The 18,127-nt window shown below is 40.7% G+C and overlaps 1 protein-coding gene across 2 annotated transcripts in view; it reads right to left on the reverse strand.

Annotated features, from left to right (window-relative positions):
• Positions 1-4,071: 4,071 nt before the first annotated feature.
• ankrd34bb (ankyrin repeat domain 34Bb) overlaps positions 4,072-18,127 on the reverse strand; it is a 23,711-nt gene continuing 9,655 nt past the window's right edge. For both annotated transcript variants that reach the window (XM_043708183.1, XM_043708173.1), the window contains exon 2: positions 4,072-6,008. In XM_043708183.1, the coding sequence (XP_043564118.1) occupies positions 4,353-5,954 (1,602 nt within the window). In that variant the 5' untranslated portion in view covers positions 5,955-6,008 and the 3' untranslated portion in view covers positions 4,072-4,352. The remainder of the gene's footprint in view (positions 6,009-18,127) is intronic.

Below are 18,127 nucleotides of genomic sequence, written 5' to 3' on the forward strand. Positions count from 1 at the left end.
GTGCTTGAGAAACAATGTTCCCAACTCGTCAATCGCGTTACAGTGAATTTGTATTAATAAAACACACATTATAGCAGAATGACCTGTATACATGATGTTACTGCTTCTCCTGGTTCTTATGTTTTGATGCAACCATGATTGTCTCACTACTGCTTCACCTCATGCAACATTGGTGATATTAGTTTCCGAGTCTCATGTACAAGTTTTGCTCTGCATAAAATGCCATTTCTAGATTTCATATGATGCACTTTGGTGAAAAGACATCAGAGACATGACACTGATCATCTCCAATCCAATGGGAAATTCAACGGTTTAGGTCAGAGAGGCTGGTAAAGACCATGAATGTTAACACAGTAAGATATTTTGAGTTTGAACACACTGCCTAAAAAGAATAATGGCAACAGGTTCCAAAGTGACTTACAAAAGAAAACTGGATAAATACCTAAAAGGACATAACCATAACAGAGCTGTGGAGAAGGAGCAGTGACATTGTTATGCTTTCTCTGGGGTACCATTAATCAAATTTACTAAAGTCACTAAGTTAAGAAATTACCAACAAGATTTCTTTTTTTTTAAGCTTTTACTTTAACATGAATCAGAACCAATGTGATTTTAAACATGGGTTGACCAGCAAATTATGTTTAAAATTTAAAAATAGTTTTTAATAAAGAGTCAATGCAACAAAGATATGTCTTACAAGCCACAATGACCAAAATCATTTCCCACAGACTTATGGCATTATGTAGCTACATAGTTCTCTAATAGACTGTTCTTTAGTCATGCACAACAAGTTGAATCCTATCAGACCAGAGCTTCATCTTCCAAATTTCACAGGTACAAGTATCATCAGCAAGGCACACTTTTTATGAACTCCCTCTCTTTTGGTGCATGACAGTTCTGATGGTGTAGCTTTCCAGAATTTCTTTTCAACTAACCAATCAATAACTCCCTGATTCACTGTTGGGACACTAATGGAAAGCACCCAGCTTATTAGTCTCTCCAAACTATTCACACGGTTTTCTAGGTTTTACTCTTTTAAGCACCTGGCACACTGTCTCCAAGAGCCCCTGTCTTATTTTATGCCAAATAGAAAACAAATCTGTTCCTCAGTAACCTGTTTCTCCTTCTCATTACAAAAATTTGATGTGTTCCTCTTGTTGATCTCTTTTACTTTCTCTCTTTGTCTGCATCTGTTCCTTGATCCTCCAGTTCTTCAGTTTATAGCTCTCCCTTTTTTTCTGTCAGTCACACAGCTTTTGTCTGTTAACTTGCTCCCTGCTGATATTACTTCCAGGTTATCGGTTACCAAGAGACACAGGTGGGTATTTCTTATTGTCCTAGAACATTTCAATTGATGCAAAGTCTGAACAATCCTTAACAAACACCCTTATTAAAATGTCTATGAAATCGATAAATGTTTATGAAATTAGAAAAGTTCTTATTACAAGCAATTTTGAGTTGTGAAGAAGTTTCATTTTTGAGTCTATTCACAAGTTGATGCAAGTCAGAACACAAGGCAGGACGATATGAAGTAGCTGTTTATAAGTACAGAAAATGTTCGTATGTCACATCTTTAAAATTATATCACTGCATGGGAATACATTCATATCAGATTTATACAAGCATTGAAAGTTGGACTTTCGTAAACCAGGGACCCCGTATATACTGCTTCCAGGTCAAAGATCATCACAGTAGCAAGATAATTGGATAATTGTTTTGAAGAGTTGGTACCTGCACGTAAGACAAATGGTCAGTATGATTTAATTAACTCATTGTATATGATGGTCAGGTGCCTCTCCTCTGTGGAAAATGAAATGGAATTGAATCAAAGCAATTAATATTGCATCTGTTGACAATTAAACTTCAGGGAAATGAACTTCTGAGGCTTTTGCGGTGTAGTGATATATCCATATCGCTGGACCAGGAGGCATGGGTTCAAGTCCCACCTACTCCAGAGGTGTGTAACAACATATCTAAACAAGTTGATTAGAAACCAGTTTAAATTTTTTAAAAATAAAAATTCTCACACATGGTTTCACACTGAGTCCAGACTAGATGCATCTCCATTGGAAGAGAAATCATTGTTTAGACCAATCTCACTCTTCCACAACTCTTGGCGGCTGTAAGTGGCTTGTCATCCTCTCAGTGCAGAATACATAGCATTGAGGGAGCCATTGCAGTCAAGTTAATTCTTTCCTTACCTTTTGTTATTGAATGATGTATCTCACTGTCACTCCTCCTCTGCCATTAGATTGGAGTGTTCCATTCAGAACTAGTTGGTGATTGTAAAGAATTAGTAAACAAAATCAGTCATAGAAGTCTGAATGGCAGCTGGGGCAGTAAAATGCCAAGAAGTAGCCTGAAATATTTATGTTATTGTGATGTTCCATTTGTATTTTTAATATGATAATACTAAATCCAGGAGGCGAAGAAGCACATTAATGCCATAACAACAACATGAAAGACAATGAGGAGATTCAGGGCCTATGTTTTATGTTAGAATGAGAAAAGCTATTTGTTATCCACCCTACCTGTTTTTTTTGTTCCCTTCAAACTCATTTTATTAAAAAAGGAATATGGTAATTTTGACTGAATTCATTCAATGGGGAACCAATGGGAATAGATTGGATTTTGGGATTACTCCCTTTTCGGTTTCTCTTTCCATTGAAGTTGTGAGACTAAAACTGGGTAAAGTGTAAAAATTACAGCCATTTGGATCCTATCCATTTCTGGCTGGTTGGATGAGCTTAAAATCAAACCCAATTACTAATCCCTCAAATAATAAAGTGTACATTACCATTTTGTAATATGCCATTGAAAATATGAGTCATTACGTAAACATAGTTATGAGATGTAAATTGATTTGCAATTGTCAAAATCAGTGATTAAATCCATCAGTTTCTAAGTATTGCTCTGGGGTAGATGTTATTTCTAAAGATTTGCTGTTATTATTTCCAAATAAATACATAAGGGACAATATTGTCCTGTGCGAAGTGACTCCCAACACAGTTGTGTAATCACAAGTCATTCTCCTTCATGACAAATTGAGAATGTCTGGGTTACAGTGTTTCCAATAGTATAAGTACAGGAAATCCCAAAGCTTATCCATGAATATGTAGGTGCAGAAACAAATATGCAAACTTTCAAACTTGATTTAGAATTTGGTATAATTAATTATGCATTCTGGTTGCAAACTTCATAATGAATAAACAAAAAGATGATTTTGTTATTTCCTAGTGGAATTGGCTTCATTACGGAGTTAGTGGACGTCTCTATGGATTCAACACACAACCGCAATTTCATTGGTCTTAACAAAATGTTTCAGTCACTCGGGCCAATCCAATAGCAAAACAAGGTCCTTAGGTATACTTAGGCCTATGACAAACTTGCAATACCAAAGCATACAAGGCTATAGACCAAGTGTTGGGAAATGGGATTACAATAGTTGGGTAGTTGTTTTTTGACTGGCGCAGATCCAATAAGTCAAAGACTATTTTTCTGTGCGGTAGACATCGATGATACTAATACTTTAGGAAAGAGCTGGTCAGAGTGTCAGCCATGCAGGTTACAGTTTCCCTGGCAATGGAGCCAACGAGGTTCAGGAAAGGTAAGTTTCATCAACCATTAAAAAGTTGAAATATATCCAATGAGGTGTGGATACCTCAGAAATGTTTACAACTAGATCGTTGTTGAAGACTTTTAAAATTTAGTGCGCTGTGTGACTTTTCTTCGATGTACCACACACCTTTCTTTCTTATCAATTTTCCATAAAGCCTACTGGATACACCTAAGTATATTTGGATAATAAAACATAAACTGAAAGAATATCTACTGTTCTGTTATGCAGCCATACAGTAGCTACAGGTAAACTATTGTACTGTTTGCTAATCAAGTCTTCATAACAACGAGAAATACTCACAACCGTACAGAGGAATAGGACTTCACAGGCAGCCAGTATCATGGAGCTCCGATACTGTACCGTGATCTCTCATCTGATTCCCAGTTTGCTCTCGCTCCTGATGATTCTACATATATATATATACATCATTCTTTCAAAATGTATGATTATGATTTATTGTTGAGATTGAATTAATTAATTAACTAACTAACATTGGTGCACTTCACAGTTGGAAAGTGGTGTCTGATGATGCTGAGAGTCTGCATCATTGGGGTTAACATGTGATTGACCAGGAGATGTACGCTAACTGTAAAGAAAGTTTGTTTCATGATATCAACAAGTGGAAACAAATTTTAGATATTAATTCAACAAAACATGTGAAGACTAATGTCTTTCTTTCCAAAATTTGTGTGTATCCCTTGGTCGTCTATTAGTTATTATGGTGCAAAAGTCTTCACTGTCCAAATATTTCCTCAAAATTTGCCAGCTGTTTCATTTGCTCTACTTGGACTGAATGTCTCCTGAACAACATCTTTTTGGTTTTGACATCTGTTCGTTTTTGAGTGTTTGGAGCTGATGGTATTAGAGGCTTTGTGGCATTGGGAAGTGATGCAGGGCCTTTGTTGTTGGCTGTGATATCTGGAACTGGACGTTGCGGATTTACATTTAAAGGTGGGAGGTAGCCTGGTCTTGTTTGTGAAATCTGATTTAAGAGCAGGGTCCCTGAACCTCGCCTCTCCAAAATCCCAGTGTGTTTCTTGCCTGCAGTGCTCAGAGAGCCAGTTGGCAAATTATCCAGAGACTCTCTCGAACTGGTTAGCACAGATAATGGAGAAGTAACCATTTTCTTCCGATCCAGTAACATTTTGCTTTCATCTGTTACTGTTTGCTTTGAACATATTGTGAGCTGTGAGTCAGAATTATAATGATCAAGGCCCAAGTTTCTTTTCTGGACAATACTCTGTAAACTTGAAACAGAAATTGTTTGTATTGAATCTGGATCCTGGTCCACAGGAATTGTATTATTACAACACAGCCCTGGGTGAAGTGGTTGAGAGTGTATTTCATCACAGGAAAATTTTCTTGGAGCAGTTAAAGCTGATTCTTGGTCTAAGGTTCTTAAGAGGGCTGCAGTCTCTTTGACATCAATACTCTGATGCCTGGTAAAGAGTCGCTTGGGAAGAGTTAAGCCATTGATTTTCAGGGAGAGGTTTTCTTCTGTGGTTAGGTTCTGGATCTCTTCATGAAATGAAGATGTTTTGTGCTGAGATGAGAGTGACGAAGGAATGGCCAACCAGGGTTCAGAGTTCAACCTTTGCAACTGTGGAAACTTGGCCTCAGGTCGTGACTGGCTAGACCTCTTGTTTGGAGAAGCTGAATCAGAGGAATCTTTGTCACTGAAGAGGTGAACTGGGTCTCTGAAGTTAAAAACCTGCTTATCTTTCACTATATTGTTTGTTAAGGGAGGTGATGATGTTTTCAGCTCAATATCGGAGGGTGAAGTGCAAGAGATTAGTGAATGGCGATCTTCAATGTTCGGAGAAGGGGGTACATTTAGATACTGCTTAGTCGTCTGCCTGCCTGAGGGTGACTTGTCCATTGTGATGATAATTACGTCTTTTCCTTTTGCTTTACAGGCATCCAGCAGTACCTTGAGGGCTTCCTTGTCATCAGAATTTACTGAATAAACTAAAGCAGAACCACCTGAATGATCTTCTAAACTTGGGTCAGCTCCACTTGCCAGCAGTAATGCTATGACCTCTGCACCAGCCTGCTCTATGCATGCATGCATTAAAGCAGTCTTTCCTGATTTGTCCTGAATATTAGGATCTGCCTGGTTTTCCAGAAGATATTTCACCATTTTCACTTTGCTGATACTTTGTTGGTCCACATGCTTTGTCTTGCAAGCAATCATTAGAGGGGTTTCGCCGCGTTCATTACTTTCATTGATGTAAGCCCCACCTTCCAGCAGTAATCTGGTGAGGCGCAGTCTGCTCAGGTAGACAGCTTTTAACAGAGAGTTACCATCTGTGCGTACTTCCATGGCTGTGTCCATCTCCCAAGGTTCTCTGACTGTCTAGAAGTTCTTGAAGTCTGACACTCAGCTGGGCTGAAATTATCACATAAAAGTATTTCAACAACTTACATTATATGAGACAAACTTATATGTTATAATTTAAAAAAATATATATTTTTATTGAAAAATAGACTTTTTGATATTACAACAAATACAAAACAATATAATTCAAAACAGCACAAAGAAAGAACAAGAAAACATAAAACCAAACTAAATCTATCTTAAAATAAATAATAACTAACGACTAACTAATAAATAATAAATTAATAATTATAATGTTATTATCAGCGAGACAAAACACTGGCTCGCAGCTATCAAGAGCATTCATTTTCACATATTCATACGTTCACAGTTCCCCCTCTCTGGGCATTAGACTCATAAAACCCAATCATTACAGCTATATAAAAGCCCTTGCTAGTGTGGCTGACAGATCTGTGTCCAGATAATCCAAAAATGGCTGCCACATCTCATAAAAATTCTCAGTTTTATGATACATCATACTTGTCAGAAAATCCAAAGGGATATGATCCATAACTATTTTATGCTAACCTGACAAACTCAGATGATTTTGAAACACCCAGCCAAAAAGAATATTCTTTCTTGCACAAAAAGTAAGGATGTTGAAAAGTTTTTTCTTATGTGCGTCTGCAGGGAATACACTGGGCAGGCCATGAAGAAGGGAAATCGGGTCCATTTCCACCATTGTCCCCAAGATCCTCTCTAATGCATCTGCCACATCGCTCCAGTATGTTCGGAACGTGCAGCAGGACCAGAGACAATGAGTAAGAGTGCCCATACTCATTTTGCACTTGGGACATGTTGAAGGTCTAAATTTTGATAAACGATCTGGAGCCAAGTGGACCCTGTGGAGAATCTTCAACTGGAAAGCATGGATCCTATTGCAAATCGAGATCTTTCTTGCGTTCTCCTAATGTCTCCCCATGTCTCATGTCCTCATCTTCCCATGTCTCTGTGGAGATCTCGACCCCCAACTCTCTCTCCCACAGCCTGCAAAGCCGTTTGATCTCGTCTGGAGGCTCCCCACCCAAACAGGTGTTAAGAGTGCTGACAGAAAGCGTGTTCTTAGCACTGAGCACCCTCTTCTCCATGTCGAGTCTGTAGGGATCGGTTAAAAATGTAGTCCTTTTTTGAACGAAATCCCTAATTTGAAAAATATGAAAGAGATCTCTGCTAGATAGCTCGTATTTCCAATGTAACTGGTGAAATGATATCATTGTGTCCCCCTCAAATAAATCACCCTTGCAAATAACATCCCTAACTGCCCAAAGTTTAAACCCTGAGTCCACCAACCCTGGTTGAAAACCTGGCATAGCCACAATAGGTGTAAAAACAGATGTTTTGGCAATATTGCCTTCACTGTGCCACATTGCCCTCCATGTTTTAACAGTGTTAATAATTATCGGGTTTTGGCAATATTCATTAACTGTCCTCGTTTTGTCCAGGACCAGCAAGCTCGTAAGGGGGCACCCTGCCTGAGAGGTTTCGATATCTAACCATATTGAAAGAGTGTCCCCACAAGCCTAGTCACTCACATAAGATAAAAGCGAGCTTAGTTGATAGTTTATAATGTCCAGGAGATCCACTCCCCCCAGTCCATGAGGCAATTGCAATTTAGCTACCTTAATAAGGGGCTGCTTATTAAGCTACCTTAATAAGGGGATGCCAGATAAAAGAACTGAATCAGCCATTCAGTCTCCTGAACTTGCTGAGTGAAAACCAAGGGGAGCATTTGCATAGGGTACGATATACAGGGGAGAATGTTCATTTTAATGAGGGCTATCTGACCTATACCAAGAAACTGGAAGTGCCTCCCCTCTTGTTTGATTTTGTCGATTGAAAAATGGAGTAATGAATAAACCCAAATAAGGAAAACTTCCGTGACCACTTAAAAGGGAATCAAGATTTGCCCTCAAAACCTAGTATTTTTGTAAGACCACCCGTAAGCATAGCTTTTGATTTTGCAAAATTGATCTTGTAACCCGAAAAGGTGCCAAACGTTTGGACACTTTGTATCAGATGAGGCACCAAAACTGCTGGATTTGTCAAAAATATGAGGATATCGTCCATGTACAACAAAATCTTATGTAATTTTGATCCCCCTTCTGGAGCCAATATACAGAGGAACCTTAATTATCCGAATATCGGATTATCCGAAGGGGATCTCAAGGTCCTGATTGAAACATTATGTCAAAGAGCTGTTTCAACCCTGATTGCGTCTTTTGTTTACAGGTGCAATGATTAAAAACGAACTCGGCTCACTGAAATGCTGCCGAGAACAGTCCTGAACAGTCCAGGCACTGTCTCCAAATGACTGACCTCCCGCCCTTTCTCCCCCCACCCTTTCACTGGAGTTCTACACAGGAGTGTACCCTAACCCCCTCTTCCCCTTTTTAGAATCACAGGTTAGGTTTCCAGAAACTTCCCTGATCGATGTAATGGATTGAGGACACTCCTTTTCCTGGCAAGACACACTAAGTACTTGCCCGGTTTGTCGCCTTGCTCAAACAGCCTTTGTTTTGCAAACATAAGCTTCTTCTTTGCTGTCTGTGTGAGCATGGAGTTCAATGTAGACCAAAGCGCTGTGATCCTCTGTAGCTTAGCCAACGAGGGCCTGTCAGAGTAAGCCTTCTCGGCTGCTTTCAACCATGCTTCGAGCAGACGTTGCTGCTATGTAATAAATTTTAATAGTTCTTTATTATCCAGGTTACACTTGTCAAACTTGTAAGCTTGAAAAGAATGTTCTTCTAAACTTGGGTCAGCTCCACTTGCCAGCAGTAATGCTATGACCTCTGCACCAGCCTGCTCTATGCATGTGTGCATTAAAGCAGTCTTTCCTGATTTGTCCTGAATGTTAGGGTCTGCCTGGTTTTCCAGAAGATATTTCACCATTTTCACTTTGCTGATGCTTTGTCTTGCAAGTAATCATTAGTGGTGTGCCAAATTGGAGAACATCTGTTTTATTGGTATTAATTATAATTATTACTTTATGGTTAGCAAATAGCGAGATTTTCTTGTCCTGGTATCGCCATTGGTTATTCAATGGCCTTCGAACTACAGTTTATGCCATGATGTTACTACAGGGCACCTTGACTGACAAGGCAAGCCCCAGGTTAACCTTGGCTGGGGGGTGGAGATTGATTCAGAACTATGACTCTTTCCTCAGAGTGACCCATTAATGACCAAAGAATGAGTTCACTCTCCACTTCAAGAAGGAAGCAGCAGGTAATAGAGAGGGCTCTTCATTATAAAGCCCCACTCTCAATGATGTTTTAAAGTTCTACATAAAAATGGCTAGTGAAGCAAGTCTATACTGTGGACTGTTTGGGGGGGTTTGGTGGCTGTTGGTGAGATGGGAGGGAAAGGCTGGTTAATTGGACTTTAATACACCCCATTGTAGTGGAAACATGGGGAAACATGTCTGCAAGGGAAGAGGCTGATCACAATGTGTGTGCAAGGAAGGCAGGAGAGAAGCTGATTACAATCTGTGCATGGAGAGAGGGACTGATTGAAGTATGTGTGAGAGATAACAGGGCTAACTACAGTGTGTGTGAGTGAGAGAACTAGTGACTACAGAGTGTGTGAGGAGGGTGAAAGAATTGAAATCCTTAGTAGAATGCGATGAACTTCTTTTTATTGTGTTTAGATTAGAGTTGTGCTGGAAAAGCACAGCAGGTCAGGCAGCATCCGAGGAGTAGGAAAATCGACGTTTCAGGCAAAAGCCCTTCTTCAGGAATGAAAGCAGGGAGCCTCCAGGGTGGAGAGATAAATGGGGGCGGGGGGGAGGGGTAGAAGGTAGCAAAGTGTACAATAGGTGAATGGGGGTGGGGATGGAGGTGATAGGTCAGAGGGGAGGGTGGAGCGGATAGGTGGGATGGGAGATTGGCAGGTAGGACAGGTCATGAGGACAGTGCTGAGTCCAATTCGTGCTGTAGGAGCCAGCAGCCAGATAAGAGAGGCTAGCTAACTGTGTGTGCGTACTCAACATCAATAGGTACAGATATAAGAACCTTGAGGACTACCACTCAGACAATTTGCAAAAATCCATCTCCGTTTATGCCTGCTATCCTGACTGCAGCAAACCATGACCACCTCCATCTAGAAGGACAAGGGCAGCAAATACATGGGAATACCACCACATTCAAGTGTGTGGAAGCTGAGACCCAGCTGGAAGATGCTGTATTATGGGTTGGTCAATCAGTGCTTCCATAGAGGAGTCCACTTCTTCCACAGTGAAAAGGCTGGGCTTCAAGATCTGGAAACTGCTTAGTGCAGCTGGACTCCTCAATGTTCTGAGTCTGTAATGGGAGGCTATCTGATAATAGACCAAGTATCTTGGTGTGAATTGTCATTAATATTTTTTTGTAGTCCAGCACAATGTAGCCCTCATCTGAGTGCCAAGGGCAGGACTAATGTAAGACGTAAACCTACATAGAGTTTACACATAAACTGACTTATCCTCCTGTCCTGGTTGTCATCTACTAGATGCTAACTCTACACTAGCCTTTGATATCCCTGCAATGTTAGTAGCTGAGGTGGTAGCTGCAAGGTCAAGTGATGGTACCTTCACTTGATCTCTTTTGTGGACGATAAATGCTAGAAGGTGGGTTCTATACACTAGTTTTGTGCTGTGACTTGATGAAACTTGATATGTGACTCCAGACTCTTTAACCATCTTCAGTCTTTGGAAGTGGCTTACTTAGTCATTCAGTGGCACAGCTGGAGGGGTAAAATAGTAGCCCTATCAGAACTGCCACAAACCCAAGAATACTTTTCTAACATCAATGCGTCATTGCTGCAATTATGTTCAAAGAGGGAGGTACAATTGATACTCAGTGATCAAGTAATTATTTTCACCAATGGACACCTCTCACTTAACAAGTTGGTTCACCACACAATCCCTGTGCAGCTTACTCTAATTATCACAAGAACATGCTGCACATTTCTTCCACTGAAGCTGCACTACATTATGTCTTCTAACCAACACTTATTTCCATAGTGATAGCCAACAAGCATTGTTGATATAAAAAGGTAAATTTGAAGTTTGCAATATGGTCAAAGCTCCAAACCTGCCCTTGGCCCACATCTTAAGCCAACGCTCTCATTGAGTAGACGGAGCGCTACAATGTTGGTTTGAGGGTAGTTAATGTTATCATGTTGACAAGATCGTGCCTATGAATCTCTGGAAGTGAGGTCATACAATTTCTTACAACAGTTGGCTAACCACCTCAGGTATTTCCCTCATACTCTGACAGGCTTGACTTGAATGGTGCAAATATCTTTCCGACCAATTTCCTGTCATTTTTCCGGGTTGATACCTCGGTTGAATCCGTAGAAAGATGCATGAAAATGGTCAATAGAAATATCTCCAATCTGGGCGAAGCCTGATCCTGTTGCTGTTTGAGTCTATTTTGGGAATTTATTCTCCCACTGAGTTAATAACATCCTTTTAACTGGGTTATACTGTAAAATCTATTCCCTCAAAGCAATTTTTTTTCTCTGTTTGAAACACACCACAGAGGCAGAAGCTTTGAAATGATCTCTGTAGGAGCGTTTTGAATTCTAGAGATTTTTTTTTCGCCATTTATCAATTACAGATCAATAAGTGTTTAACACTTTGATCTAAGGTAAGGAACAAGTAACAGCAGTTGGAAAAATGGGAAATAAAAGATAAAAATAATGCAGAAACTAAATATAATGAGGCTGAATAAAATGCCGAATCCAAGTGGACAAATATCCTCTGCTTTCAACAGTTTATCTATGTTTTGGTTGAGTATGTTTAGTTTTCGTGTTTCTGTTTCACGTAATAGAGTGTAAGGTCTTTGCAATGTAAATATAGATAAGTGTTACATTTATTCTCAACAGGGCAAAGTATTGTATGAAGTGGCTGCAATTGAAACATTTATTGCAGATTTCCAGGTAGTTACTGTAAAATTAATCTTTTCAGATTGATATTTAGCATCCTGTGCTTTGAGCATTGCTGAGTATGTAATCTATCTTAATAACCTTTGCCCATCATTTAAATTGCATTTTAATTTACTCATTCCCGACCGGATGCATTGTGAAGAACAACAAGCATAAAGTCTAGTTCCACCCTTTTCTCATGTCCCTCCATTACCATGCCTGAAGAGTCCTTCCAGCGCCAGGAACTTTGAGACTGTCACGATTCTCCCAACTCAGGGGCCAAAGTCCAGAATCATATTTCAATGTTTTCTTAATATAAAAATTAGAAATCTGCTCAGTTGTCTAAACTTGATAACATGTCCAAGCCCAAAGGGTTTGGACTCAGGGTTTAAAAGCAACTCCAATTTAGAAACTAAATATCAGAACCACTTTTTAAACCTCAGACTAAACTGCAATTCCATGGTGGATTAGGTGGTAAATGGTTCAAAGTTGATTGGTGCCTGAATAAGGTAGCAAAACTAGCAGTGCAACTGCTACCTGTACCTGAAGAGATTAACCCGAGTAGAGATTGAGTGGTTTAGGCCTACTCTTGCTAGAGTTTATAAGGATGAGAGGAGACCTAATTGAGCAATGTAAGATGCTAAACATGATTGACAAATTAGATGCAGAACAAATGTTTCCTGTTATGGTGCAATCTAGAATGAGAAGTTGTAGTTTTAGGTTAAGAGGTGGCAGGTTTCAAACCAAAGCAAGGAAGAATCTCTCAAAGAGCTGTGAATCTATGGAATTTACTATAGCAGATGCCAGGACGCTGAATAAATTTAAAGAGTAGATTTTAAAATTAGTGACGGATTAAAGGTTCAAAGGGTGATGTAGAGTGGGCAGGAAATTGGAGTTGAGGCCAAATGAGATCAGCCATCATTGTATTACACGGTGCGGCAGGTTCAAGGAGCTGAATTGCCCACTCCTGCTCCAAGATCTATATTCTTATAATCATGGAGAGCTTGAGAGACTACTCACTGCTCACTTGGACACCAACTTGCCTTATTAGCAGTGACCATGGCAGCTGCAGTGATTCTAGGATGCTGAAAGAACTTACTTTTTCAAAAATATATTTTATTCATATTCATAGATATATCGTAAATGATCTTTCAAATTGACATTGCATAAGATACAAACCAAATCATCCAATAACAATGCTACTCACCACATTTACAATTGCAATTAATATCTAAAATATTCATTACGTCAAACATTAAGCTCAAGTGGTTTTACCCAGTTCCAGCTTTAAACATTTAATAACTGAAAGACCTCAGGTGGTGACCATTTCTTACTGACCTTTCCAGTGTCTACCCCAAGCTTTAGTGCATCCCTAAGCACACAATCCTGGACCATGCTAGCTACTTTCAACAATTAGTCAATACCGAACGAGCAAAAGGGCACAATACATGTCAACTCATGGCAGCAAGCTTCTTTCCCTGATCTGCTGATCTGGAATGGCCAATACTTTATTGGTCCTGATTATTCGTGAACATCACTTGTGGCTCTAAAAGCAGTTCCGGCCTTTATTAAACGTGCAATGAAAGTTCCTGTTCCATTTATACTCTAGCAAGCTTTTACAATTCTACAACGTAAAAAGAAACCATTAAATACCATAGGAAAAAAAAAGTTTGTAGCTGTGTTTTCTTTTACATTGATGTGAGCTAGAGATGGCACAGTTATTTTGACTTGTCCTTCAAAATGCCACCAGCTGTACAAAATTCCTCAAGCGTTTCAAGGAGAAAATCAGTCTAGCCCCCTCCTGGCCCAAGATGGTGATATAGTGGTAATCATTATTTTAAATTCACCATGAGATTATGCGATGCTGGTTAAGCCGGCATTTAATGCCTATCTCTATTTGTTCAGCTAGCAATTAAGAGACAACAACATTGCTGTGGGTCTGGTCACATGTAGGTTAGGCCAAGTAAGGTTTGGATATAGTTATAATGTCATTGGATTAGTCAGATTAGATTATAATATCATTGGATTAATGAAAATATGATTGTAGTGTGCGCTGGACTAGAGAGACATTGAAATGTCACTAGACGAATGAGATGTGGTAGTCATGTTGCCATCGAAAAGTGTGGCACTGGAAAAGCACAGCATGTCAGGAAGCATCCGAGGAGCAGGACAGTCGATATTTTGGGCAAAGGCCTTTCAACATTCCTGATGTCACTGAACTGGTGAGGATTGGTAGTAATGTCACTAGCCTAGTGCGATATAGTAGTAATGTCACTGGGCTGGTGAAGTGTGATAGAAATGTTACTAGCCCAGTGCGATATAGTAGTTATGTAACTGGGCTGGTGAGGTATGGTAGTAATGTCACTGGGCTGGTGATGTGTGGTATAATGTTACTAGCCTAGTGCGACATAGTAGTAATGTCACTAGACTGGTGAGGTGTGGCAATAATGTTACTAGCTTAGTACGATATAATAGTAATGTCACTGGGCTGGTGAGATGTGGTAGTAATGTTACTAGCTTAGTATGATATAATAGTAATGTCACTGGGCTGGTGAGGTGTGGTAGTAATGTTACTAGTTTAGTACAACATAGTAGTAATGTCACTGGGCTGGTGAGGTGTGGTAGTAATGTTACTAGCTCAATGCGCTTAAGTAGGAAATTCACTGGGCAGGTGTGTTGTGGTAGTAATGTTACTAGCCTAGTGCAATATAATAGTAATGTCACTAGACTGGTGAGGTGTGGTAATAATGTTACTAGCCGAGTGTGATATAGTAATAATGTCACTGGGCTGGTGAGGTGTCATAGTAATGTTACTAGCTTAGTACGATATAGTAGTAATGTCACTGGTCTGGTGAAGTGTGGTAGTAATGTCACTAGCGTAGTGAGATATAGTAGTAATGTCACTGGGCTGGTGAAGTGTGGTAGTAATGTCACTAGCGTAGTGCGATATATTGGTAATGTCACTGGGCTGGTGAAGAGTGGTAGTAATGTTACTAGCCTTGTGTGATATAGTAGTAATGTCACTGGGCTGGTGAAGAGTGGTAGTAATGTCACTAGCATAGTGCGATATATTGGTAATGTCACTGGGCTGGTGAAGAGTGGTAGTAATGTTACTAGCCTTGTGTGATATAGTAGTAATGTCACTGGGCTGGTGAAGAGTGGTAGTAATGTCACTAGCGTAGTGCGATATATTGGTAATGTCACTGGGCTGGTGAAGTGTGGTAGTAATGTCACTAGCGTAGTGCGATATATTGGTAATGTCACTGGGCTGGTGAAGAGTGGTAGTAATGTTACTAGCCTTGTGTGATATAGTAGTAATGTCACTGGGCTGATGAGGTGTATGTAGTAATGTTACTAGCTTTGTACGATATAGTAGTAATGTCACTGGGCTGGTGAGGTGTGGTAGTAATGTTACTAGCCTAGTGCGACATAGTATAATGTCACTAGACTGGTGAAGTGTGGTAGTAATGTTACTAGCCTAGTGCAATATAGTAGTAATATCACTGGGCTGGTGAGGTGTGGTAGTAATGTTACTAGCCGAGTGTGATATAGTAATAATGTCACTGGGCTGGTGAGGTGTCATAGTAATGTTACTAGCTTAGTACGATATAGTAGTAATGTCACTGGTCTGGTGAAGTGTGGTAGTAATGTCACTAGCGTAGTGCGATATATTGGTAATGTCACTGGGCTGGTGAAGAGTGGTAGTAATGTTACTAGCCTTGTGTGATATAGTAGTAATGTCACTGGGCTAGTGAGGTGTATGTAGTAATGTTACTAGCTTTGTACGATATAGTAGTAATGTCACTGGGCTGGTGAGGTGTGGTAGTAATGTTACTAGCCTAGTGCAATATAGTAGTAATGTCACTGGGCTGGTGAAGAGTGGTGGTAATGTTACTAGCCTTGTGTGATATAGTAGTAATGTCACTGGGCTGGTGAGGTGTGCTAGTAATGTTACTAGCTTTGTACGATATAGTAATAATGTCACTGGGCTGGTGAAGTGTGGTAGTAATGTCACTAGCCTAGTGCGATATAGTAGTAATATCACTGGGCTGGTGAGGTGTGGTAGTAATGTTACTAGCCGAGTGTGATATAGTAATAATGTCACTGGGCTGGTGAGGTGTCATAGTAATGTTACTAGCTTAGTACGATATAGTAGTAATGTCACTGGTCTGGTGAAGTGTGGTAGTAATGTCACTAGCGTAGTGCGATATATTGGTAATGTCACTGGGCTGGTGAAGAGTGGTAGTAATGTTACTAGCCTTTAGTGATATAGTAGTAATGTCACTGGGCTGGTGAGGTGTATGTAGTAATGTTACTAGCTTTGTACGATATAGTAGTAATGTCACTGGGCTGGTGAAGTGTGGTAGTAATGTTACTAGCCTAGTGCAATATAGTAGTAATGTCACTGGGCTGGTGAAGAGTGGTAGTAATGTTACTAGCCTAGTGTGATATAGTAGTAATGTCACTGGGCTGGTGAGATGTAGTAGTAATGTTACTAGCCTAGTGCAATATAGTAGTGATGTCACTGGGCTGTTGAGGTATGGTAGTAATGTTACTAGCCTAGTGCGATATATTAGTATTGTCACTGGGCTGGTGAGGTGTAGTCGTAATGTTACTAGTTTAGTACGATATAGTAGTAATGTCACTGGACTGGTGAGGTGTGGTAGTAATGTTGCTATCGAAAAGCGTGGCACTGGAAAAGCACAGCATGTCAGGAAGCATCCGAGGAGCAGGACAGTCGATATTTTGGGCAAAGGCCCTTCAACATTCGTAATGTCACTGAACTGGTGAGAATTGGTAGTAATGTCACTAGCCTAGTGCGATATAGTAGTAATGTCACTGGGCTGGTGAGGAGTGGTAGTAATGTTACTACTCCAGTGCGATGTAAGAGTAATACCACTGGGCTGGTGAGGTGTGGTAGTAATGTTACTAACCCAGTGCGACATATTAGTAATGTCACTGGGCTGGTGAGGTATGGTAGTAATGTTACTAGCTTAGTGCGATATAGCAGTAATGCCAATGGGCTGGTGAGGTATGGTAGTAACGTCACTAGCTTAATACGATAAAGTAGTAATGTCACTGGGCTGGTGAGGTGTGGTAGTAATGTTACTAGCTGAGTGCAATAAAGTAGTAATGTCACTGGGCTGGTGAGGTGTGGTAGTAATGTTACTAGCCCCGTGAGATATAGTAGTAATGTCACTGGACTGGTGAGGTGTGGCAGTAATGTTACTAGCCTAGTGCGATATAGTAGTAATGTCACTGGACTGGTGAGGTGTGGCAGTAATGTTACTAGACCAGTGTGATAAAGTAATTTCACTGGGCTGGTGAGGTATGGTAGTAATGTTACTAGCCTAGTGCGATATAGTAGTAATGTCACTGGACTGGTGAGGTGTGGCAGTAATGTTACTAGACCAGTGTGATAAAGTAATTTCACTGGACTGGTGAGGTGTGGTAGTAATGTTACTAGCCTAGTGCGATATAGTAGTAATGTCACTGGACTGGTGAGGTGTGGCAGTAATGTTACTAGACCAGTGTGATAAAGTAATTTCACTGGGCTGGTGAGGTGTGGAAGTAATGTTACTAGCCCAGTGAGATATAGTAGCTATGTCACTGGGCTAGTGAGATGTGGTAGTAAGTTAAAGATGCCCTCCAACGCATCTCGTCCACATCCCGCACCTCTGCCGTCAGACCCTACCCCTCCAACCATAACAAGGACAGAACGCCCCTGGTGCTCACCTTCCACCCTATCAACCTTCGCATAAACCAAATCATCTGCCAGCATTTCCGCCACCTCCAAACAGACCCCACCACCAGGGATATATTTCCCTCCCCACCCCTTTCCGCCTTCCGCAAAGACCGTTCCCTCCGTGACTACCTGGTCAGGTCCACGCCTCCCTACAACCCACCCTCCCGTCCTGACACCTTCCCCTGCCACCGCAGGAAGTGCAAAACTTGCGCCCAGACCTCCTCTCTCACCTCCATCTAAGGCCCTAAAGGAGCCTTCCACATCCATCAAAGTTTTACTTGCACATCCACCAATATCATTTATTGTATCCGTTGCTCCCGATGCGGTGTCCTCTACATTGGGGAGACTGGACGCCTCCTAGTAGAGTGCTTTAGGGAACATCTCCGGGACATCCGCACCAATCAACCACACCGTCCTGTGGCCCAACATTTCAACTCCCCCTCCCACTCTGCCGAGGACATGGAGGTCCTGGGCCTCCTTCACC

The sequence above is a fragment of the Chiloscyllium plagiosum genome, chromosome 2, assembly GCF_004010195.1.
Source record: "Chiloscyllium plagiosum isolate BGI_BamShark_2017 chromosome 2, ASM401019v2, whole genome shotgun sequence".
Lineage (NCBI taxonomy): Eukaryota > Metazoa > Chordata > Chondrichthyes > Orectolobiformes > Hemiscylliidae > Chiloscyllium > Chiloscyllium plagiosum.